The sequence below is a fragment of the Muntiacus reevesi genome, chromosome 3 (genome assembly GCF_963930625.1).
Source record: "Muntiacus reevesi chromosome 3, mMunRee1.1, whole genome shotgun sequence".
Classification (NCBI taxonomy): domain Eukaryota; kingdom Metazoa; phylum Chordata; class Mammalia; order Artiodactyla; family Cervidae; genus Muntiacus; species Muntiacus reevesi.
This window is the reverse complement of record NC_089251.1, coordinates 162805638-162829255: the sequence shown is the minus strand read 5'-3', so window position 1 is coordinate 162829255 and position 23618 is coordinate 162805638. Positions and strand designations below refer to the sequence as shown.

The window sequence follows — 23618 nt, the reverse complement described above, 5'->3', positions numbered from 1 at the left end:
CCTTCAATTCCATCTTCTGGGGGTGCAGGTGTGGTCTGACTCAAGGCTGATCTGAGCAGGTGGGTTTCCGGCCCTGCAGTGGCGCCCTGCCTTAGAGAATTGAATCCAAGCCCCTTGGGTCACGCAGGGCCCTACACTGCACCCACCAGCTTCAGCCAAGGCTCCTCGTCCTCATCCAGGAACGAGCTGGGCTTCTTGCACATACTGTGTGGACCGTTCACACTTGCTGCCTTTGCACCTGCCAGCTGCCTGGAGGCTTGCTTGCCTCATGACACTGATTCTCATTCTGGGCTCAGGCATCGTCTCCACCAGCAAGCCCAGGGTCTTAACCCCAGGGTCTTTCTCCAGCTCATTTTCTCCACTGTATTTTAGAAAAGTATCTACGTATGTGTCTCTCTCCTTTCCTAGCTCATTTTACATTCAACAGGGTATGTATTCATCAGGTGCCCTTCTGGGCCCCAGGGGATAGACAGCCAGGGTTCCTGGCCTTTGAAAATAGCAGAGTGGGTCCCTTACTGTTGAATCTGCATCCTTTAAGGACCCACGAGACAGAACACCGGCCGGTGCTTCTCAGCGCTGTGCCTGCTCTCTGGTGAAAAGGCCTGGGCTGCTTTCTTAACCCTGCTCAGTCCGTGAGGACCAGCAAGGCTCTTTCCTCTCATTCTGTTGCTCTCTTTTCTTTACAGGTTGGGGCCAGGCCACTGCAGGCCCAGGAACGGTCCAGATCATGAAGGAATAACGATGACTCATATATATTCTAAGGACTTAACCTGTGGTGCTCCCACATTTGTCTTCGGGGGCTGTTCAGCCGCTCATCGTGTCCGACTCTCTGCCACCCCATAGACCGCAGCACGCCAGGCTTCCCTGTCCCTCACCATCTACCGGAGCTTGCCCACATTCATGTCCATCGAGCCGGTGATGCCATCCAACCATCTCATCCTCTGTCATCCCCTTCACCTCCCGCCTTCAATCTGTCCCAGCATCAGGGTCTTTTCCAATGAGTCAGCTCTTCATATCAGGTGGCCAAAGTATTGGAGTTTCAGCTTCAGCATCAGTCCTTCCAATGAGCACCCAGGACTGATCTCCTTTAGGATGGACTGGTTGGATCTCCTTGCCGTCCAAGGGACTCTCAAGAGTCTTCTCCAACACCACAGAAGACTTTCCATACAGGCCTTAGCTGAGGAAAGAGAGGCTGCCGGGCCCACGCCGGGGCTGCGGGCGGGGTTTCCCTCACAGCAGGCCAGCTCTCAGCCCCACGCCGGTGAGTATCTCAGTATCAGAGCACTCCGGGGAAACGGCAGACTGGGAGGTTTCCAGTCTGTGTCAGTCACTGAGTCACGTCCATTCTTTGTGACCCCATGGGCTGTATTCCGCCAGGCTCCCCTGTCCACGGGATTCTCCAGGCCAGGATACCCGAGTGGGTTGCCAGTTCCTTCTCCAAGGGAGTTCCGTAGTGTTAATAATAAGTAAGATAAGGGCAGTTCGTGTTTCTTGAGTGCTCTCTCTATGCCAGGCACCGGGAAGCATTCGCCATCCATCCTGCCACCTGATCCTATAGTTGTGGTTCAACTTCTGTTGTTAGCTTTTCCATTTTACAGACCAGGACTTGCATTTAGGAGGTTAAGAAGCTTGACGTGGGCGCTGAGATTCAAACCCTGGCCAGACGGCCCCAAAGCCCCAGCGATGGGCTCCCCAGCTAGCAAGCCCTTGCAGATCCTGACTTCTCTGCTGCCCTCCGAGAAGAGCCCAGCGCACCCTTGCTCTTTGGCCAGCCCAGACTCACCGTTTTTTTCTACAGGCACGTGGCAGCGGGGACAGGGCTTGGTGGTCTTCTTGATTGTCTCTTTGGAGGCTTCCTCCCACCGGGCCTGCTCCGCCGCCTTCTCATCGACTCTGTAGGCCTGGGGAGAGACGACAGAGGTAGAAGACAGTCAGACCTTCATCATGGGCTGGACACGGGTTCGTTGAAACTCTGTCCTGGAAATTCTTAGACATGGAGGTGCCTTCAGGCAAGAAGCTCAGAGGGAAACTCACCCGACAAGTGGTGCACGGTTCCTGGCTGTGCCGGGACAGGCCCTGACACGGTTTTCTTGGCACGTGGCCCGTGCTTACAAGCCAGGAAAAGACCGTGTGGCTCTGTGGTTTGAGCTCCTCCTTTGTGCAGTTTTGACTACCTGTGATAAACAACATCTCTCGGGTGCTGAATAGGTGGGCAAGGTGAGACAGGCTCTGAAACCCTTCTGGTGAGATGTCTCATCGGGTGTGTGTACCAGGTTTAATTTTACACTGAGGATTAGACAAGTTAAACCACTGCCTGAAGCTGATAAGTAGAAGAGTCTGTGTCACTCCAAAATCTTCGCTTTTCAGCTTTCTTCAGCATCTTACTATCTTGCATTCCTGCACCTGGACAGGAATGTGGTCGCCGATGAGACGGGGCAGGAAGAGGGAGGTGAAGCTGATGAGACAGAGGAGACTGCAGCAGGAGCCAGGAACAGCCAGAGGTCAAGATGGGCCTTGGAGCCAGCTGCCTGGGTTCAAATCCCTACCCGGGTAGGCGGGTTTGGGAACCCTGCATAACTCCCGGAAAGTTCCCATCTCAGATGGAAACCGACCTGACTAGTGCTCTGTGCCGAGAATCAAGTGGGTTAATGTCTTTAAAGACGAAAAAAACAAGTGTCTGACACCCCCTAAGCGCTGCTATGAATGACCTGGGCCTCTACAACAAGCTCTCAGAAATACCTGCTAATGTCATTCACGTCAGGGGAATGACTTATCCCTGACTCAGACCACAGAAAGGAGGAGGGATTTCCAAGGCGCCACCGCAGATATTCTGTTCAGACACTCCAATCTCTTCACTTACTTCAATGTTGAGTGACACGTGCAACGAAAGAGCTGGGACATTTTTGGATTCAGTACAAGAGCTCTGCAGTCTAGAAATATATTTCACTTGGTAATCCAAACAGAACCCCTCCATCTTGGCCTCTACGGAATTTTAAAATTTTCTTCTACGCTTTAAAATTAATACAAACATGCGAGTCATTTTATTAATCTGTGATGACTCTTAAAACATTCCCAGGCCTATTTTTAGGTTGCTTGCGTGCTAAGTTGCTTCACTGGCGTCCAACTCTTTGCAGCCCTGTGGACTGCAGCCTGCCAGTCTCCTCTGTCCATGGGATTCTCCAGGCAAGAATACTGGAGTGGGTTGCTATGCCCTCCGCCAGGGGATCTTCCTGACCCAGGGATTAAACCCATGTCTCTTATATCTCCTGTACTGACAGGTGGGAAGCCCATTTTTAGGTTAGGACACTACTAAAAATGACTTAAGTATCAGTTAGTGAAGAAACTGTATAATACAAAATGCTCTAACACTCTGATATTACTCTAATAATAACACTGATAAAGTGTTATACATTTATAGCACATTATGTTTTGCACTTTGATTTCCTTCATTTCAATGGATGCTCATGGTAATCTGGAGAAGACAGGCAGATATCAAACCAAGGAAGCTTCTGAGTAGTAAAAAGGCCAAGGGCCAGGTATCAGGATGCTCACCTTGTATAAAACAGTACCGGGACTGACTGAATGCAAAGATTTGGGAAACCTGGAGGGTGGAAACCCAAAGCAGAGATGCTCACACGCTGGGCTCTAGCCCAGAGCCTTGCACTTTGAGGATCAAACTCCACCCAGCACCGTTGCCTCTTAGCAGGTCTTCTACACTGTGAGAGTGAAGACAGTGAGAGCCAGAGGTGTGGGGTCGCTGTGGTCGGAAATGTCTGCCTCAGTAAGTACAGCAACCGTCCCCTGAAACCGCGGCCCCGGGAGGGACCGAGGTCAGGTATGGACTCTGGAGGGTGGAGCCTTCACCCCAGATGCCAATCCAGCTGGTATCCTGTCATCATCAGAGTCTACAGATTTTTGAAACATTTAAGTTTTCAGTCTTAAAAGAATGAATGAAGTATTAGGAAGTAAATGGGCTTCCCTGGTGGCTCAGGAGTAAAGAATCGGCATGCTAAGCAGGAGTCACAGATTCATTCCCTGGATCAGGAAAATCCCCTGGAGGAGGAATTGGCAACCCACTCCAGTACTCTTGCCTGGAGAATCCCACGGACAGGGGAGCCTGGCTGGCTGCATACAGTCCATGGTGTTGCAAAGAGTCGGATGTGACTGAGCAACTTCACAATAACACATTTAGGAGGGAAGTAACCGTCTTTACATCTCAGAGGCAGCATTTAATGGTTTCCTGGTAACGAATATTTATGTTTCTGTTACTTCCAACAGAAAGTGAATTCATCCAGCGCCAAGGTCATGGTTGTGTCCTCCTCGACCCCCCAGTGTCTGGCACAGTGGCCTGCACCCAGGGGGCGCTCAGTACATTTTAGCTGAGTCAATGAACAAATGATACAGCCCATGAAGGTGCCAACTGAACCGTCATCTGGAATAGGACCCTGTGAGCCAAGAAGGGCATATCCCCGATGGTGGTCATTAAGGTGAAACCAATTCCTTTCTCTTAATCGGCTCTCCTGTTCACAAAGGTATATGTCCTTTATAACTCAGAGAGAGTCACATGATTTGTGACTACTTTGAATAAAGCAGAGTCAGTTTAACACAAAGAAGCAACCGCAGGTCACAGAGGACTTCCTTTGGCTCTGGGACAACGTAAAGACTATTCCTGGCCGACAGCCCAGTGATAAAGCTGTGATGAATGAGAATGTCGCAAGATTTAATAAGTAGGTTTAGATCTCAAGTACATGTCTTCCCTGACCCTCTATCCCTAGCTTTTTCTTTTTTTCTGTTAAGGTCCAGGAGCTTGTAATTCTGTAGTGATGGTTTAAAACTGCTTACGAGGGGCATGAAGATGAGAGAAATTTATAATGTAACTGAGCAAAGACTAATTTGAAAATGCCGCTTTTCAGCAACATGGCGCACTGCATGCTAAAGGTAATTGCTCCCAGGTGTATATACCTAAAGATGCTGGATGAAATAAATAGGTAAGCAAGAGACGTCTTTGCTAAATAAATGGTTGATTTTATGGGAATGGCAGGAAAATCCCTGAAGCTCAGGATGAGAAAGAGAAAATCCTTCTGGTTTAGGGAGGGAGGAATCTGATGTTATCAGTGGGCCGGTTTTCCTAGTCCCAGGACAACCAGGACTTGGTCTTTACAAGCAGAGGTGGAACCTGGGCCAGAGCAAGGTGGAAGGTGGATCTTCACATTACTTTGCTTACACACACGCATACAAGCCTCGTGCACAAAAATCTGTGAAAAGAATTCATACCACCTGATTAAGCTTTAAAAAGCCTCACGCCAAAAAGTTAATTTGACAGTATAGCCAAGAACCTAGCTGAAGCAAAAATATTTTCTGTAGAGTAATGCTCTTTAAAAAGCCAAACCTCAAAAACAAACAAGCAAACAAAAAACCACACAAATAAAATTCCAAGAAACCTGGGATCACAATTTTAAAAGTCACCAAGTACAGAAGAAAACAAGCTATCATGAGAGAAAGTGGCAGAAATGCAAAACTGCAGAATCTGACCCGCAAAGGTGGTGGATACTGGAATGACCAGGGGCAGAGTACAAAATAAATACACTTAATAATACAAATGAACTTATTTACAAAAAAGAAACAGACTCACAGACACAGAGAACAAACTTATGGTTACCAGTGGGGAAAGAGTGGAGGGGAGGGATAAATTAGGAGTTGGGGATTGACAGGTACGCCTACTATATATAAAATAGATAAACAACAGAGATTCACTGTATAGCACAGAGAACTATATTTAATATCTTATAATAACCTATAATGGAAAAGAACCTGAAAAAGAATATGTATCTATACACACACACACACACATATATTGAAGGATTCCCCCTTGGCTCAATGGTAAAGAATCCACCTGCTGGTGCAGGACAGGCAAGAGACACAGGCTTTATCCCTGGGTCGGGAAGATCCCCTGGAAGAGGAAATGGCAACCCACTCCAGTATTCTTGCCTGGGAAATCCCATGGACAGAGGAGCCTGGAGGGCTGTAGCCCACGGAGTCACAAAGAATCCGACGTGGCTGAGACTGACCACACAGTTGATACATGCATAGCTCAATCATTTCGCCGCACACCTGAAGCTAACACAATATTATAAATCAACTGTAGTTTAAAAATCACTGCAGGTGGTGGCTGCAGCCATGAAATTAAAAGACGCTTACTCTTTGGAAGAAAAGTTATGACCGACCTAGACAGCATATTAAGAAGCAGAGACATTACTTTTGCCAACAAAGATCCGTCTAGTCAAAGCTATGGTTTTTCCAGTAGTCATGTATGGATGTGAGAGTTGGACTATAAGGAAAGCTGGGCTCAGATATACATATATATTCTTTCTATTATGGTTTATCACCAGATATGGAATATAGTTCCCTGTACTAAACAGTAGGAGCTTGTTGTTTTTGCTTTTTTAATATTTAGACCTGGTCTGCGGCCAGTGCTTTTAAAACTTTATTTATTATTTTTATTTTGGCTGCACTGGGTCTTCAATGCTTTGCGCGGGCTTGGTTTCCCTGTGGTAGGTGGGATCTTAGTTCCTGCACCAGGGATTGAACCCAGGTTCCCTGCATCGGAAGGCAGATTCTAAACCACTGGACCCCCAGGGTAGTCGAAGTAGAACGTTGCTGTTTATCCAACAAGGTCGGATAAACTATTATTCTCTGTGTAAGTAGTTTGCATTTCCTCTGTGCTCAGATGCTCAGTCATGTCTGACTCTTGTGACCCCATGGACTGTAGCCCGCCAGGCTCCTCTGGCTATGGGATTTTCCAGGCAAGAATGCTGGAGTGGGTTGCCGTTTCCTTCGCCAGGGGAACTTCCTGACTCAGGGATCGAACCCAGGTCTCCTGCGTTAGCAGGCAGATTCTTTAACAACTGAGCCACCTGGGAAGCCCTTTACTGTGATGTGGCAAACAGCAAAGAGGACTCCGGGCTGAAGGCCGTGGCAAGGCCACAGAGAGGTTCTCCAGGCTGAGGCCACGGGTGGGCGTCGGCTCCTCGGAGCCCAGCAGTACCCCCCCCGCCCCCCACTGCCTGCTCTGCCCAGGGTCCCGCGGCCGGTCCTCGCTTCTGCCTGAGCTGTTGCAACTGCTCTCAAGGCGACGTGGACGAGGCCGCGACGGGCAGAGCCGAGGCTGGGTTTTCCTTCTCCTTTTCATCTCTGCCTTCTCACTACCCAGCCCGCTCCCCCCGGCTGCTGGCTTCCTTCCTCGTCGGGAGAACAGAGCCCCCGATAGCACCACAATGCCCTCGGGGCCTCTACGCCTGTGTCAACATCATTCTTGCTTCTTTGGCTTCGCCCAACTGGATCCACTGGAAGCAGGACAGCCAGGGGCCCACCTCACTGCTGAGTGCCTGCCTGATGTCGGGGAACCAAGAAGCAAGCGCTGGGTCATCCTTCTAGCGGGTCCTCTGTGTCCAGGAGACTGTTTGACCTTCGACTATCAATTCCCAGGGGGAAAAGTGCTGTCAGCGAGCCTCTCCACTGACATCCTTCTCAGCATCCTTTATGAGCATCCTTGGTACTGATGTCCAAATCCTTCTGGAATGATCGCAAGTAGTGGTTGGATGTACCCACTGCTATGGGATCACTGACAAAGCCAGTGGAGGTGATGGAATTCCAGTTGAGCTATTTCAAATCCTGAAAGATGATGCTGTGAAAGTGCTGCACTCAATATGCCAGCAAATTTGGAAAACTCAGCAGTGGCCACAGGACTGGAAAAGGTCTGTTTTCATTCCAATCCCTAAGGCAATCCCAAAGAATGCTCAAACTACCGCACAACTGCACTCATCTCACACGGTAGTAAAGTAATGCTCAAAATTCTCTAAGCTAGGCTTCAGCAATACGTGAACTGAGAACTTCCAGATGTTCAAGCTGGTTTTAGAAAAGGCAGAGGAACCAGAGATCAAATTGCCAACATCGGCTGGATCATAGAAAAAGCAAGAGAGTTCCAGAAAAACATCTATTTCTGCTTTATTGACTATGCCAAAGTCTTTGACTGTGTGGATCACAATAAACTGTGGAAAATTCTTCAAGAGATGGGAATACCAGACTACCTGAAGTGCCTCTTGAGAAACCTGTATGCAGGTCAGGAAGCAACAGCTAGAACTGGACATGGAACAACAGACTGGTTCCAAATAGGGAAAGGAGGACGTCAAGGCTGTATATTGTCACCCTGCTTATTTAACTTATACGCAGAGTACATTATGAGAAATGCTGGGTTGGATAAAGCACAAGCTGGAATCAAGATTGCTGGGAGAAATATCAATCACCTCAGATATGCAGATGACACCACTCTTATGGCAGAAAGTGAAGAGGAACTAGAGAGCCTCTTGATGAAAGTGAAAGAGGAGAGTGAAAAAATTGGCTTAAGGCTCAATATTTAGAAAACTAAGATTGTGGCATCTGGTCCCATCACCTCATGGGAAATAGATGGGGAGACAGTGGAAACAGTGTCAGACTTTATTTTGGGGGGCTCCAAAATCACTGCAGATGGTGACTGCAGCCATGAAATTAAAAGATGAGTACTCCTTGGAAGGAAAGTTATGACCAACCTAGACAGCATATTAAAAAGCAGAGACATCACTTTGCCAGCAAAGGTCCGCCTGGCCAAGGCTATGGTTTTTCCAGTGGTCATGTATGGATGTGAGAGTTGGACTGTGAAGAAAGCTGAGCACCGAAGAATTGATGCTTTTGAACTATGGTGTTGGAGAAGACTCTTGAGAGTCCCTTGGACTGCAAGGACATCCAACCAGTCCATCCTAAAGGAAGTCAGTCCTGGGTGTTCATTGGAAGGACTGATGCTGGAGCTGAAACTCCAATACTTTGGCCACCTGATGTGAAGAGTTGACTCATTGGAAAAGACCCTGATGCTCGGAGGGACTGGGGGCAGGAGGAGAAGGGGATGACAGGATGAGATGGTTGGATGGAATCACTGACACGATGGACATGAGTTTGAGTAAACTCCGGGAGTTGGTGATGGACAGGGAGGCCTGGTGTGCTGCGATTCATGGGGTCGCACAGAGTCGGACACGACTGAGTGACTGAGCTGACTGACTGAGGGATTTAAAAAACACACATGCACACCTTTGCTTGTGCTCACAACCTGGAGATGTGGATTCAGTAGCTCTCGGGTGGCGTCCAGAAATGTGCCTGGCTGGGGTGGGGGTGGGGGCTTCCCTGGTGGTCCAGTGGTTAAGAATCCGCCTTGCAATGCAGGAGACGCGGTTCGATCCCTGGTGCAGAGGGGGGGTAACTGAGATCCCCTGTGCCTCGGGGTGAGTAAGCCTGAGCGCCCCAGCTACTGACCTGTGTGCCCTGGAGCCCCTGTGCCGCAACTGAGAGCCCAGGCGCTGCAAGGGACGGTCCCACACGCCAAACCTGAGACCCGGCGCGGCCAAATAGATAAACATTCATAAAAATGCCCCGGGGGCTGTGGGGGCACAGGTGGGCTTGGGAACCTCCTCACCTGAGACCAAGAGCCTGTCTAGTTGGATAAATTCACCCTCCCTCGTGCTTTCAGGCATCAATCTGTAAAGCGGGGACTCGGCGGTGTGCCAGGAGGTGACTCAGCGGCCTCGTCCTAGTGAGCGTGACTGTGGCTCCCGCAGGGCAGTGGGGCGGGGCGGTGCACCGCACAGACGCCTGCGCCTGCCGTGCGCTCATCAGGCACGCGGGGGGCGGAGTGAGTGCGCGTGGGGGGCAGTGTGTGAGTGTGCACGGGGGGGGGCAGTGTGTGAGTGTGCACGGGGGGGGCAGTGTGTGAGTGCACGCGGGGGGGCAGTGTGTGAGTGCACGTGGGGGGGCAGTGTGAGTGCGGGGGGGGCAGTGTGTGAGTGCACGGGGGGGGCAGTGTGTGAGTGTGCGCGGGGGCAGTGTGTGAGTGCGGGGGGGGGGGCAGTGTGTGAGTGCGGGGGGGGGCAGTGTGTGAGTGCGTGCGGGGGGGGGGCAGTGTGTGAGTGCACGCGGGGGGGCAGTGTGTGAGTGCACGTGGGGGGGTCAGTGTGTGAGTGCGCGTGGGGGGGGCAGTGTGTGAGTGCACGCGGGGGGGCAGTGTGTGAGTGCACGTGGGGGGGCAGTGTGAGTGCGGGGGGGGGCAGTGTGTGAGTGCACGGGGGGGCAGTGTGTGAGTGCACGCGGGGGGGGGCAGTGTGTGAGTGCACGCGGGGGGGGCAGTGTGTGAGTGCGCGCGGGGGGGGGGCAGTGTGTGAGTGGGGGGGGCAGTGTGTGAGTGCGCGTGGGGGGGCAGTGTGTGAGTGCACGCGGGGGGGGCAGTGTGTGAGTGCGGGGGGGGCAGTGTGTGAGTGCGCGTGGGGGGGCAGTGTGTGAGTGCACGCGGGGGGGGGCAGTGTGTGAGTGAGCGCGGGGGGGGGCAGTGTGTGAGTGCGGGGGGGGCAGTGTGTGAGTGCGCGTGGGGGGGCAGTGTGTGAGTGCACGCGGGGGGGGCAGTGTGTGAGTGCACGGGGGGGGCAGTGTGTGAGTGCGCGTGGGGGGGCAGTGTGTGAGTGCACGTGGGGGGGTCAGTGTGTGAGTGCACGTTGGGGGGTCAGTGTGTGAGTGCGCGTGGGGGGGCAGTGTGCGTGCTCTCGGGGGGCAGTGTGTGAGTGCGCGGGGCGGGGGGGCAGTGTGCGTGCGGGGGGGGCAGTGTGTGAGTGCACATGGCGGGCAGGACGTATGGAGTTGGGAAGGGACGGGATTTCTTCTTACATGAAAGTGAAAGTTGCTCAATCCTGTCCGACTCTTTTTGACCCCATAGACTACACAGTCCGTGCAATTCTCCAGGCCAGAATACTGGAGTGGGTAGCTTTTCCCTCTTCCAGGGGATCTTCCCAACCCAGGGATTGAACCCAGGTCTCCTACATTGCAGGCGGATCCTTTCCCAGCTGAGCCCCCAGGGAAGCCCAAGAATACTGGAGAGGGTAGCCTAGCCCTTCTCCAACGGATCTTTCCCACCCAGGAATCAAACCAGGGCCTCCTGCATGGCAGGCGGATTCTTTACCAACTGAGCGATCAGGGAAGAGCCCTTTTTACATAGTCAATGGCTGAGAAAACAGCAGTTTCTTCTAATTCCTATATACCTTGAAAATCCATCTCAGCGAAGTCAACTATTGGCATGACAGACGACCTGTGGCCCACGCAGTGACCATGGCTTTGTTTGTAGGTGGTAATGGTTAAGTGAATGCTCAGAGCTGCCTGCATCATGAGAAGTGGTTCAGAGCAGGGCTTCAGAGGCATTGATCCCTGGGCTCAAATGCCAGCTTCCTTCTTCACTTGCCGTGTGACCATGCACAGACACGAGCCCCAGTCTCTATTCATCTGTGTGATGGACACAGTTCACACCTCACAACGGTGGTTGTGAGTCAAGAATATAAGCATGCAGGCTCTTAGCACAGAGCCTGGGGCACCCCGAAGGCATCATCACCAATCTCATCTTGTGTTTATAGAGATGAGACTATTAGAATGCGGGGTTCCTATAAACTGAAAAGACCAATGGAATCTCCTTTGAAAAATGCAGATAAATCAAAGTGCCCTCAGAGAAATTTTAAAATTTGTGCCTAGGAGACACTGTTGATATAAATGCAAGTTAGAACAACTTGAAAATGCAGAAGCAGTGTCAGATTTCATTGTCTTCGGCTCCAAAATCACTGCAGATGGTGACTGCAGCCACGAAATTAAAAGATGCTTGCTTCTTGGAAGAATAGCTATGACAAACCTAGAGCATGTATTAAAAAGCAGAGACATCACTTTGCCGACAAAGGTCTGTAGAGTCAAAGCTATGGTTTTTCCAGTAGTTGTGTATGGATGTGAGAGCTGGACCATAAAGAAAGCTGAGTGCTAAAGAACTGATGATGCTTTCGAACTGTGGTGTTGGAGAAGAGTCTTAAGAGTCCCTTGGACTGCAAGGATATCCAACCAGTCCATCCTAAAGGAGATCAGTCCTGGGTGTTCATTGGAAGGACTGATGCTGGAGTTGAAACTCCAATACTTTGGCCACCTGATGCAAAGAGCTGACTCATCGGAAAAGACCCTGATGCTGGGAAAGATTGAAGGCGGGAGGATAAGGGGACAACAGAGGATGAGATGGTTGGATGGCATTGCTGACTCAATGGAGATGAGTTTCAGCAAGCTATGGGAGATAAGTGACGGAGAGGGAAGCCTGGTGTGCTGCAGTTCGTGGGGTCACAAAGAGTCGGACACGACTGAGGCATTGAACAGCGGAACAACTCGAGAGGCTGTTCGCAGGCATGTCATCTTTCCAGCTTTAGGAAACTTACTAGTGACATCTGTTTACCCTGGGGCTTCCCTGATGGCTCAGCAGTAAAGATTCCACCTGCTAAGGCAGGAGCGGGGGGTTCCAGCCCTGGGTCAGGAAGACCCCCTGGAGGAGGGCATGGCAACCCACTCCAGTATTCTTGCCTGGGGTATCCCATGGACGGAGGAACTTGGCAGGCTATAGTCCATGGGGTCGCTAAGAGTTGGACACAACTTAGTGACTAAACAACAAGAAATACCCTAATTCTAAAAGTCAATTTAAATCTATTTTCCAAAAAGAATCCGATTGCCATTAATTTCTCAAATTAGTTAGCTTAAATCAGATGAGGATGTTTTCAGGTGAACGCCAACTGTGAAGTGTTGCCTTTATCATCAAAGCTGAATGCCCAGATAGCATCCACTTGCCACATCTTTAACTGAAAACTCCTGCCTTTGCAGAGGGTAGTGGTCCCAGCTGACAAATATTCTAGTCCAAGAGCACTGCTTGTGAGCAGCGCGCCCCCTGCCGGTGAGTTGGAACACAGCCGTTCCCTTTCAGGCACAAAGATTCTTGGAACTATTAATATTTATCACTCTCTCTTTTTGAACTGTGGTGTTGGAGAAGACTCTTGGGAGTCCCTCGGACTGCAAGGAGATCCAACCAGTCCATCCTAAAGGAGATCAGTCCTGAGTGTTCATTGGAAGGACTGATGCTGAAGCTGAAACTCCAATACTTTGGTCACTTGATGCGAGAAGCTGATTCATTTGAAAAGACCCTGATGCTGGGAAAGATTGAGGGCAGGAGGAGAAGGGGACGACAGAGGATGAGATGGTTGGATGCCATCACCGACTCAATGGACATGAGTTTGGGTAAACTCCGGGAGTTGGTGATAGGCAGGGAGACCTGGCGTGCTGCAGTCATGGGGTCGCAAAGAGTCGGGCACGACTGAGCGATTGAACTGAACTTTTTGTGGGGGATCTATGTATTTATGGGCTTCCCCAGTGGCTCACCGGTAAAGAATTTGCCTACAATACGGGAGAGGCAGGAGACAGGGGTTCGATCCTTGGGTGGGGAAGATCCCTTGGAGGAAGAAATGGCAGCCCCCTCCAGTATTCTTATCTGGAGAGTCCGTGGACAGAGGAGCCTGGTGGGCTACGATTCATGGGGTCGAAAAGAGTGGGACACGACTGACATCACTGCGAACAGCGCAGCAGCTGTGTATTTACATAGCATCAGTTTATACAATAAATATACTTAGTCAGGAAATACTCCGAATGTATCTGTCTCCATGTGTATTTAGAAGGAGATCACTTAAGTGCTAGAATGTAATGGAGCATCTGGCAGTGGGCAGGCAGAGCCGCCAGGCTACACTCCCGGCACTGACTTCCAGACCTCCCAGGCCACGCTGTCAGATTCGGTCTGGAAGGATATGCTTGATGATGACAGTCCCAGAGGTGATTTCTGCTCTTAGTGCAATCAGTACGAGGCATCACTGTGGGATTAGATCTTACACAGCCCTGCCTGCCCCGCGGGACCTCGGTCTGCTTCATGGAGCAGAAGGAACGTAAATAATGTTTGTGAGCATGTTTTGAGATGGATGGGGAAAGAGGACAGCCTAAACATTAAGCTGTAAGATTATTAATGAGGGTATCAATTAATAGGAATTTTAAAGTTCTTTGTGTTGAACAAGTCTCACAAATTGGCAAATGGGGGAAGTCTGCAGTAGGGTGAGGAAGGTAGGCTGAGCTGGATGTTGGGTGATGGAGGGCTTGAGTTCACGGATCGCTCCAGTCGGTCAAGGCTAAAGTGATCAAGGCAGACAGGAGCTGGAACGTGGAGGCATCCCTGATGCAAAGAGGGAGCTGAAGCAGAGAACAAGCCTGTCCTTTGTGTAAAGTGCAGATATTCTGGTACAAAGCCGACTGTTATTTTTTTTTGTCGAGCTGGCACAGAAACCCCTTCATTCAGCAAACATGGTGGATGCCTGCGATGTGCCAGGCACTGTTCTAGGTACTGGGACCATGTAAACAAAAGAGAATGCGAAGACAAAAGCAGTCCCCGCCCTGTAGCGCTGACAAGTCAGCACAGCAGCGGCTCTTAGCCCGTGGGAGCACCTGGAGGACTTGTTCAAAGTCTGATTGCTGTAGACCCCCTGAACCTCAACTCCCACCCCCAAAGCCAGCAGTCTCCTCCCAGTTTCTGGATCACTAGGGTTTTTACAATTCATTTATCTATTTTTTTGTTTTAAACAGGACTGGATCTGGGCCCCCTGTGTCGGAAGCTCAGAGCCACAGTCACTGGAACATTAGGAAAGTCCCTGGATCCGTGGGTCTCGCCATGTTCCTGAGTGATGCTCAAGCAGGTGGTCTGTGGACGACCCTTTGAGAAGTAGCAGGACATCTGCATGCACTGCAGTCAGCACAGATGTAAGGAATCGTGTATGTGTGTGTGCGTGCGTGTGTGTGCTCTGGCAGAGGTTGTCTTGGAGGTGTGCGTCTAATCTCTGCAGCCTGGTGTAAACCTGTGGGGGCGTGCGTAGTGGGGTGGGACGGATGAAGAAAGAATACTGTGCTGAATGTACGGTGATTGGTCAGGCGTCATGCTAGGACGATGTTTCGTTATTCACTAAATCCTTTTGGTTTTACAACATCACATTACAGATGAGGAAAACATGTCTTGGAGAGATCATATAGTTCACTTACTGATGACCACAGCTCCTGGGTCTGTCAGGGTTCATTCTCTAAACACATAGAACCACAGGATATACATATATATATGTACACATGTACATCTATATGTATAAAATATGGAGGGATTACTTTAAGAAATTGGCTCATGGGATTGTGGGAGCTGGCTAGTTCAAACCCTGTAGGCAAGCTGGAAATGCAAGAGGAGTTTCCAAGTTATAATCACAAGGCTGAATTCCTTCTTATCTGGAAAACCTCTTTGCTTCATGAACCTTATCACAGGACTGACCATCAGGCCTTCAGGTGATTAGACGAGGCCCACCCACATTATGGGCTATCTACTTGACGTGAAGTCAGCTAACTGGTGCTAGATGTACACCACATCTACAAAATGACTTCCCAGCAGCCTGGAGACTAGTGTTTAACAAAACAGCTGCACAACATAAGCCAAGCTGACCCCCCCAAATCAACCACTGCAGCCAGTCCCAGTCGACACTCATTTTAAAGACCAGGTCTATTGGACTTTGAAGCCATTCTGCTTGGCCTTGGAGTCCTCACAGGACAGGGCTGATCAGATAAGAGATGTACACTTAATTTCTGATGAAAGAAATTCAGTGTGAACTTGGAAAACAACAGCCATCAATTCGAGTGTGCTGACACGGGGCTTCTCTGACCGTCCACGGGTTAAGAATCCGCCTTGCGATGCGGGGGACTTGGGTTCAGTCCCTGGTGGGGGACTAAGAGCCCACACGCCAGAGCAGCTTAGCCCACACGCCGAAACAGGAGAGTCCACGCTCTGCAACGACAGGTCCCGAGTGTCCCAACTAAGACCTGACACAGCCAAATAAACAAACAAACGAATGTTTTTAAGAAGCACCTCCAACGTGCTGACGCTTCATGCGTGTTTGGCAGCTGCTTCGTTTGATAAGAGGTGATCAGACACAGCAGGTGACCCACCCTCTCCTGTCCTGCGGATGACAATACAGACACTCCAACCCACTTTCAATCCAAAGTGAATAAAGGGTTCACTGTAGGCAGGACCCGGCTCTCAGCCTTTCAAGGCTGCACTTCACCCAGAAAGGCTGCTTCTGTGTCTTGGTTCTCCTGCCCTGTGGTCAGTTGAAAGGGGTGAACCCTTGCTTTTTTTCCCCAGGTCACGTCACTGGGGCCACCAGGTCGTGCAAAGTATGATTTCCTTTAAGGCTTTGGCGCCACCTGGTGACTGCGAGGAGCTCTGCAACTGTTTCCCTTCTAATTGGAAACCCTGGGAGCCGCCAGGCGGAGATGAAGCAGTCTCCGCTGTGTGCGTGTATGGGTGGTGGTGAGTGGGTATGTGAGGGATGTGTGTGTATGTGTGCGCACACGCTCAGGTGTGCCACCGTTTGCTTTTCAATCTTGTACTTCATTTTCTCTCTCTCTGGGCTCAGTTAAGTTGCTCAGTCGTGTCCGGCTCTTTGCGACCCCAGGAACTGCAGCACGCCAGGCCTCCCTGTCCATCACCAACTCCCGGAGCTTCATGTCCATCGCATCGGTGATGCCATCCAACCATCTCATCCTCTGTCGCCCCCTTCTCCTCCTGCCTTCAATCTTTCCCAGCATCAGGGTCTTGTCCAATGAGTCGGTTCTTGGCATCAGGTGGCCAAAGTACTGAAGCCTCAGCATCAGCATCAGTCCTTCCAATGAACATTTAGGGCTGATTTCCTTGTTGCTCAGTCGTGTCCGACTCTTTGCAACTCCATAGACTGTAGCCCACCAGGCTCCTCTCTCCATGGGATTTTCCAGGTAAGAGGACTGGAGTGGGTTGCCATTCCCTCCTCCATTCTCTCTCTCTCATGCCTGACCCATTTTTTAGCACTCAGCCTTAAAAAAACTCAAACCTCAAAAGTTGTACCATTTTATAGGACAAGGCATAAAATACTTCCCATACATGATCTTTCCATTATTTATAGCTCAGCAGGCCTTGCTGAGGGGCAGGGGAGGAGAACCCCTGGAAGGATGTGAGTGCTGGGCCTGGAAATCGGGGAACCCATAGCCGCTCTGAGCCCCAGCCTGGGGCCATGCCTGCTCCCCAGAACCAAGCAGTGAGGTGCGTGGGAGACGCACCGCAGAAGCTCGGGGTGGTGTGCAGCACCTGTCTGTTGAATGACGGTGAAGACGGACCATGCACCTGCATTTCAGGGGTTCTGTCATCGTCACTAGATGTCATTAGGGGTCTGCTCATCTTGTAACCAAGCAGGACCCTGTGGGTACCCCTGTCAAGTTTCTGATTAACCTCCTTATCTGAATCTTTATTCCTTCTCTTGTTCAAACCTTTTTCTCCTCAAGAGTAAGGAGTCTCAAACGAGAGGGGGGGGATTGTAACCAAGCAGGACCCCAGAGGCCCTTTCTTAGACAGGCCCCCATACCCTCCACTTTAACTCCTCTCTGAAGTAGGTAACAGTATCTGATGCAAGTTTCTTGAGTTGTTTCCCAGCCGTGAAAGTGAAAGTCACTCAGTCGTGTCCGACTCTTTGCGACCCCATGGACTATACAGTCCATGGAATTCTCCAGGCCAGGATACTGGAGTGGGTAGGCTTTCCCTTCTCCAGGGGATCTTCCCAATCCAGGGATCAAACTCAGGTCTCCTGCATTGCAGGCGGATTCTTTACGAGCTGAGCCATGCAGATGTGAAACTCCCCACCAAGGGGAAGAAGTTAACTACTTGATGACCCTGAGCCCACAGCTAACCCCGGGTCTCCTGGAGCCTGAGGTCTGATGGTAACGCCTGCGTCACCACCCTGTTCTCTCACCACCAGCCTATCAGAGAACTGTGCGTGAACTGACCACAGACCCCAGGACCTTTTCCTTCTTTTTTTTTAAAAGTGCTTTGCTGAAACCCTTCCGGGAGCTCGATCCGTCTCTTCGGCCAAGAGCCGCCTGTCTCCTTGCACGCCGTGCCTGCATGCTTAGTTGTGTCCGACTCTTTGCGACCCCATGGACTCAGCCTTCCAGGCTCCTCTGTCCATGGGATTCTCCAGGCAAGAATACTGGAGTGGGTTGCCGTTCCCTTCTCCGGGGGATCTTTCTGACCCAGGGATGGAACTCTCATCTCCCGTGTCTCCTGCATGGCAGGTAGATTCTTTACCCGCCAAGCCATCGGGGCATGGCCCTGCAATAAACCCCTCCCTGCTCTCAGCTCCTATTCGGCCTCACTGTGCGTCAGGCACACAGACTCAGGCTGACGGTCTGCCACTTTCACATCCAGAGTCAAGGACTTGAATGAAGTAGTATTGAGAAAGCTACTTTATGTAAACCAAGTGATTCATGAGCTACCCTCCCCAAGATCTGTGGACCCAGACCTCCGGAAACAGTCTACCCCCGCCTCCCGCCCTGCTCTCCCAGTTCCCTGGCTGCACTTATGTGAGCGGCAGTGGCTGGCTGGGGGGATAGTCTGCAGAGAGACGCAGAGGGAACCCGGGAGTCCAGGCCTTCTGAGCTGTGGCTGTTCTCAGCTGCTTCTCTGGGGCAGGCATGTCTCTCAGCCTCTGCGTATAGAAATGGGAGTTGAAGTGCAGTTCTATGATAAATCTAATTGGTGTCTTTTTCAGCCGAGCATCCCTCTGAGGTGGTCTCAGCATCTCTTTACCCGCCGAGCGCCTCTGCTGAGATGCCCAGAGGGCAGCCGCCATCCCGCCCTGGACACCTGACTTCTATCCTTGGTTTCCACGTCAGTTTCCACGACCACAACCAATGCTGTGCCTCCACCAACTGGAGGGCTCAGGAGTCAAAGGTGGGAGCAGGACCGGCCCCTCTTGCCGCGACTCCCAGGGACCCGCCTGGGAATCTGAGCTCTGTCTGCGCACCTCTGAGCCTCACGGGTACAGAGGCTCTGGTTTCCACAGGGAAAAACGCTTCTACCATGACATGCATCACCAATTCTGTTAAACTTGGGGTGCTTCCCTGGCAGTGGAGTGGCTAAGACTCCTTACCCCCAATGCAGGGGATGGCGTGGGTTCAATCCCTGGTCAGGGGCCTGGGCCTAGATCTGATATGCTGCTATTAAAAGATCCTGTGTGCTGTAAGTAAGACTTGGTCCAGCCAAATAAAGAATTTTGTTGTTGTTGTTTTTTTTTAAGAATTAGGATTTAAAAAGAAAAAGGGCTTCCCTGGTGGCTCAGTGGTAAAGAATTAGCTGCCAGCGCAGGAGACATGGGTTCAGCCCCTGATCTGGGAAGGTCCCACGTGTCGCAGAGCAACCAAGCCCAAGTGTAGCAACTATGGAGCCTGTTCTCTGGAGCCTGGGGGGGTCTTTATGTTGCTCGCCCAGAGACTGGAGGGCAAGGGGAGGAGGCTGCCACTCTGGCAGCATAACTGACCGTCAGGAAGGAAGGTAAGGAGGGGGACCGCAGCTCACAGCACTGCCGCTGATCTGGAGATGGCATCGGCTTCACCCGCACTCACCCTCAGCCAGGCACCTCTAGGTCAGCCCTGCCGGGTCCAAGCCCCTGGCCACCTGCCATTCTAAAGCCACGACTACTGAACTTGATCATCTGCTCTCCAGGCTGGGCAGGAGGGCCCCGACAGATGGCACGGTGAATCGCCTGGGCACCCACCTGCTCCTCTTCCCTCCGTTGTGGCTGCAGCCCTGCCTCTTCCTGATGGTCAGGGAGGATCTTTACTGTTTCATCCTTTACCCTTCCAGTACGCCTCTGATGGGATGAATTCCCCTGCCCTCTCTTTGGGTTTGCTTTATCTTTTCTTCTGCTTGATCTAGTCTGCATTCAAAACTTTCGATTGCAAATTTCTGTTCAGTTTCTGTATTCTCCAGCTCTGTGATTTCTGGTTGGTACTTTTTAATAGCTTCTCTTTGTTGAAATCATATATGCATTGCTTGTATATGTCCCTTGTATATGCATTGGTCTACTGACCGTAGTGAACATCTGTATGACTGTTACCCCATTCTCTGAGCAGCACAAAGGATGGATTGTAGGCGTGCTGAGACCCTGGCCAGAACAACTATTTCCCTGGCCCCGAGGTATGGTGGCCCCACAGCTCTAGGCTGCAGTCTCCAACCAGGAACTGCCATCAGCTGAAAGAAGTGGCTTCCTACCCCCATGTCAGGCTCCCTGTTGGGTCGGGGGGTCCACAAAGGCGATGTGTGGGGGTGTGAATTCCTGCTCCCCACCCTCCTTGATGCAGAGATCTGAGGGCCCGTCCTGGCTCCAGAGCCCCTCACAGGACAGGCTGAACCCCCCGCTGCAACTGAACCCCCTTCCTCTGCCGTCCTGCTGCCTTCACTCTGCACAGCGAGAGACCCCCAAGTGCACCCCCCACCGCCCCAAGCCTGTACTCACATCTCTAGGGTCTCAGCGCTTGCTTCCTAAAAACATGACATGTAGCTTAGGCCTAACGTTTCCTAATTGATTTTCTGTCTGGTGATACATCTACTGTTGTAAGTGAGGTGCTGAAATTCCCCGCTGTTATCACATGTCTATCTGTTTCTTCCTTCAGGCCTGTAAATATTTGTTTTAAATATTTAGGTGCTCCTGTGTGGAGTGAATAAATATTCACTAGTGTTAAAAATATTTCCTAATGTTATATCTTCTTGATGAACTGTCTCTTTTAACATTAATATATTGGGCCCTTTAAACTTGTGAAATGTTCTATGTCAATATTTCATCTGGGCTTCCCTGGACGCTCAGACAGTAAAGAATCTGCCTGTAATGCAGGAGACCTAGGTTCAATCCCTGGGTGGTGAAGTTTCCCTGGAGAAGGAAATGGCTTACCCACTTCAGTACTCTTGCCTGGAGAATTCCATGGACAGAGGAGCCTGGTGGGCTACAGGCCAGGGGGTCTCAAAGTGTCAGACACGACCGAGCGACTAATACTTTCACTTTTCATAATGCATGCATGGTCTATTTCATTAAATAGTGTGCCCCATAAGTTTCTTACAGAATCTTTACTCTTTCACTCTTTACCCTTCCAATACACCTCTGATTGGATGAATTCCACTGACCTGTCTGAGTTTGCTTTATCTTTTCTTCTGCTTGATCTAGTCTGCTGCTGAAACTTTCTATTACAAATTTCTGTTCAGCTATTGTATTCTTCAGTTCTGATTCTGTGATTTCTGATTGGTGCTCTTTAATAGTTTCTCTTTGTTGAAACTATATACGCACTGCTTGTATATGCACCTTGTATATGCATTGCTCTACTGACCTCAGTGAATATCTGCATGACTGTTCCCCTATCAGGTAAATCACTTATCTCCATGAAAATAAGATCTGTTTCTGGAGATTTATCTTGTTCTTTTGTTTGGAACATTTTCGTCTGTTTCTTCGTTTTTCTGACTCCGTGTGGGTTTCCGTGCCTTAGGTGAAACAGCCACAGCTCTCAGCTTTGACAGGATGGTCTAGTGCGGGGGATGAATATTATCAGTCAGACTGGCCTGGGTTGCCGGTTGTCTCCCAGCCGTCTGTGACTGTCCGAGCCTCCTCCTTTGTTCTTAGTGGCTCGCGGCAGTTGAGTGTGTGCCAAGACCTGTCACTGTCCCAAAGGGGAGGATGGCACTCAGCCCAGGTGCACTTCGGCTGATTAGAAGCTGGCTTCTCAGGCAGCAGCTGGGAAAACATGTCGTTAGGCCCCTTCCAGGGAGCACTTGGGAGATGGGTGTTTCTCCTGCTCCCTCCCTGCTGGGTATGAGCGGGTACTTGCGGGAGGGGGGGTGGCGGTGTTCCTGTACCCACTAAGGACTGTTTCTCTGGGACGTCCCAGGTGGTGCAGTGGATAAGACTCCACCTGCCAATGCAAGGGACACGGGCTCGATCCCTGGGCCAGGAAGATGCCACATGCCAAGGAGCAACCAAGCCTGAGCACCACAACTACTGAGCCTGCATGCTGTAACTACTGAGGCCCGTGTGCCCGGAGCCTGGGCTCTGCAGAGAGAAAAGCCACCGCAGGGAGCAGCCCACGCACCGTGACTCGAGAGGAGCCCTGCTCTCTGCAACCAGAGGAAGCCCTCTCGCCACACGGAAGATCCAGCGCAACCAAAAAAAAAAAAAAACCAAAACCCCAGAAGACTGCTTCTTTGTTTGCTCCAGTCCTGCGAGACCCATGGATGCAAGCCCCTCCGGCTCTGAGGACCAAGTGACCCCAGGTGGGTGGGGTCACCTCAGGTGGAAGCTGCAAAAGCTGGGGGTGTGCAAACTCCTTCCTGGGAGATTCTGAGGCCTCGGTTCTATTATTGGAGCAGGCTGAAGGGAGAAAGTGGGAGATGTGTCTGCCCGCTTCCCTGGTCTCTGGGAAGAACTGCAGTCAGCCCCTGGAGGCCCACTAAATTAGAAGCCTGGGCCCCAGGTGGCACTTTTCAAATACCCCTTTCAGGATGGAAGACAGGCTTTTTTTTTTTTTGTCTGCTCCCTCTGTGCTGAGTCCCGGAGGGACGGCCAGCTCAGAATTGCTTCTTTGTTTACTCCATTCCTGCGGGACTCATGAATGTAAGCCTCTTTGTCCATCAGAGCGGTATGTGATCCATTCTGAGGGTAGCAGCCTTAAGAGCTGCGGTGCAGACTTGTGCATGGGCTCCTGCCAGAGAGACACCGGTGACTCGTTGTGGACTGTGGAGAGAAGGCAGGGGAGCTGTGCTCTGGCCTCCCTGGTCTTTGCGGGGGTCACAGCCCGCCCCTAGTGCCTGTTAAATTAGAAGCCTGGTGCTCAGGCAGCAACTGTCAAAGTATGCAGATCACCTCTCTCACGGAAAGATGGAGAGATGATTTTGCCTGCGCCCTCTGAACCAAGCTCTGTGGGGAGAACCATGGCCAGTGCTGTGTGTCTTGTTAAGAATTACTTCTTGGTTTGCTGCAGTCTTGTGGGTCTCACGGACACAAGCCCCATTGGTTTTTAGAGCTAGCTGCTTTGGGAGTCAGTCCCTGCAGCGGGAATCGTTAACAGTTGGTGCACAAGATATGGGGTCCAAACCCTTTGGTCCTCGGGGAGAAGCTGGGCGTTGGGGGTTCCCTTGCAGTTGCACGGGTCAACGCTGGGTGGGGATTTTTGTTGTTGTTGCTGTGCTGCACGGATCACGCTCACTCAGTCGTGTCCGGCTCTCTGTGACCCCATGGACTGTAGCCGGCCAGGCTCCTCTGTTCCCACTCCGAGGGATCTTCCTGACCCAGGGACCCAGGGACTGAACGCGTGTTTTCTGCAGCTCCGGCGTGGGCAGGAGGATTCTTGGCCACCTGGGGCAGTACGGGGCGCGCAGGATCACACCTGTGCTCCTTGCAGTGGGGGTGCCGAGTCTTAGCCGCTGGACTGCCCGGGGAACCCCGGGGGGTGGGTTTTGCCGCAAGAGTGTGTCGGCCTTTCCTGCCTGTTTCCACGTGGGGGTTCGTGCAGGAGTCACTCAGCGGGCCCCCGGGCCCCTTTCACTGTTCCGTGTAGGGCTGTGCGGTCAGAGCTTGTTTTATTATGTCTCACGTTACTTGCACTTCACAGATACTCACTGTTCCGACCTCATTTGCTCACTTTGTGTTTTCGTGTCACATCTTGGTAATTCTTGCGATGCTTCAGACGTTTCCGTTACTATCATATGGGTTGTGGTGGTCTGTGGTCAGTGACCCTTGACGTTACTATTGCCACATTGTTCTGAGGCACCTTGAATCATGCCCGTATGA

General features: G+C 51.2%; 1 protein-coding gene across 4 annotated transcripts in view; it reads right to left on the bottom strand.

Annotated features, from left to right (window-relative positions):
* PRKN (parkin RBR E3 ubiquitin protein ligase) overlaps positions 1-23618 on the bottom strand; it is a 1207894-nt gene that overhangs the window by 7357 nt on the left and 1176919 nt on the right. For 2 of the 4 annotated variants that reach the window (XM_065931040.1, XM_065931041.1), the window contains exon 12: positions 1780-1901. In XM_065931040.1, coding sequence (XP_065787112.1) covers positions 1780-1901 — 122 coding nt within the window. The remainder of the gene's footprint in view (positions 1-1779; positions 1902-23618) is intronic. The other 2 variants (XM_065931042.1, XM_065931043.1) reach the window with 1 other exon arrangement.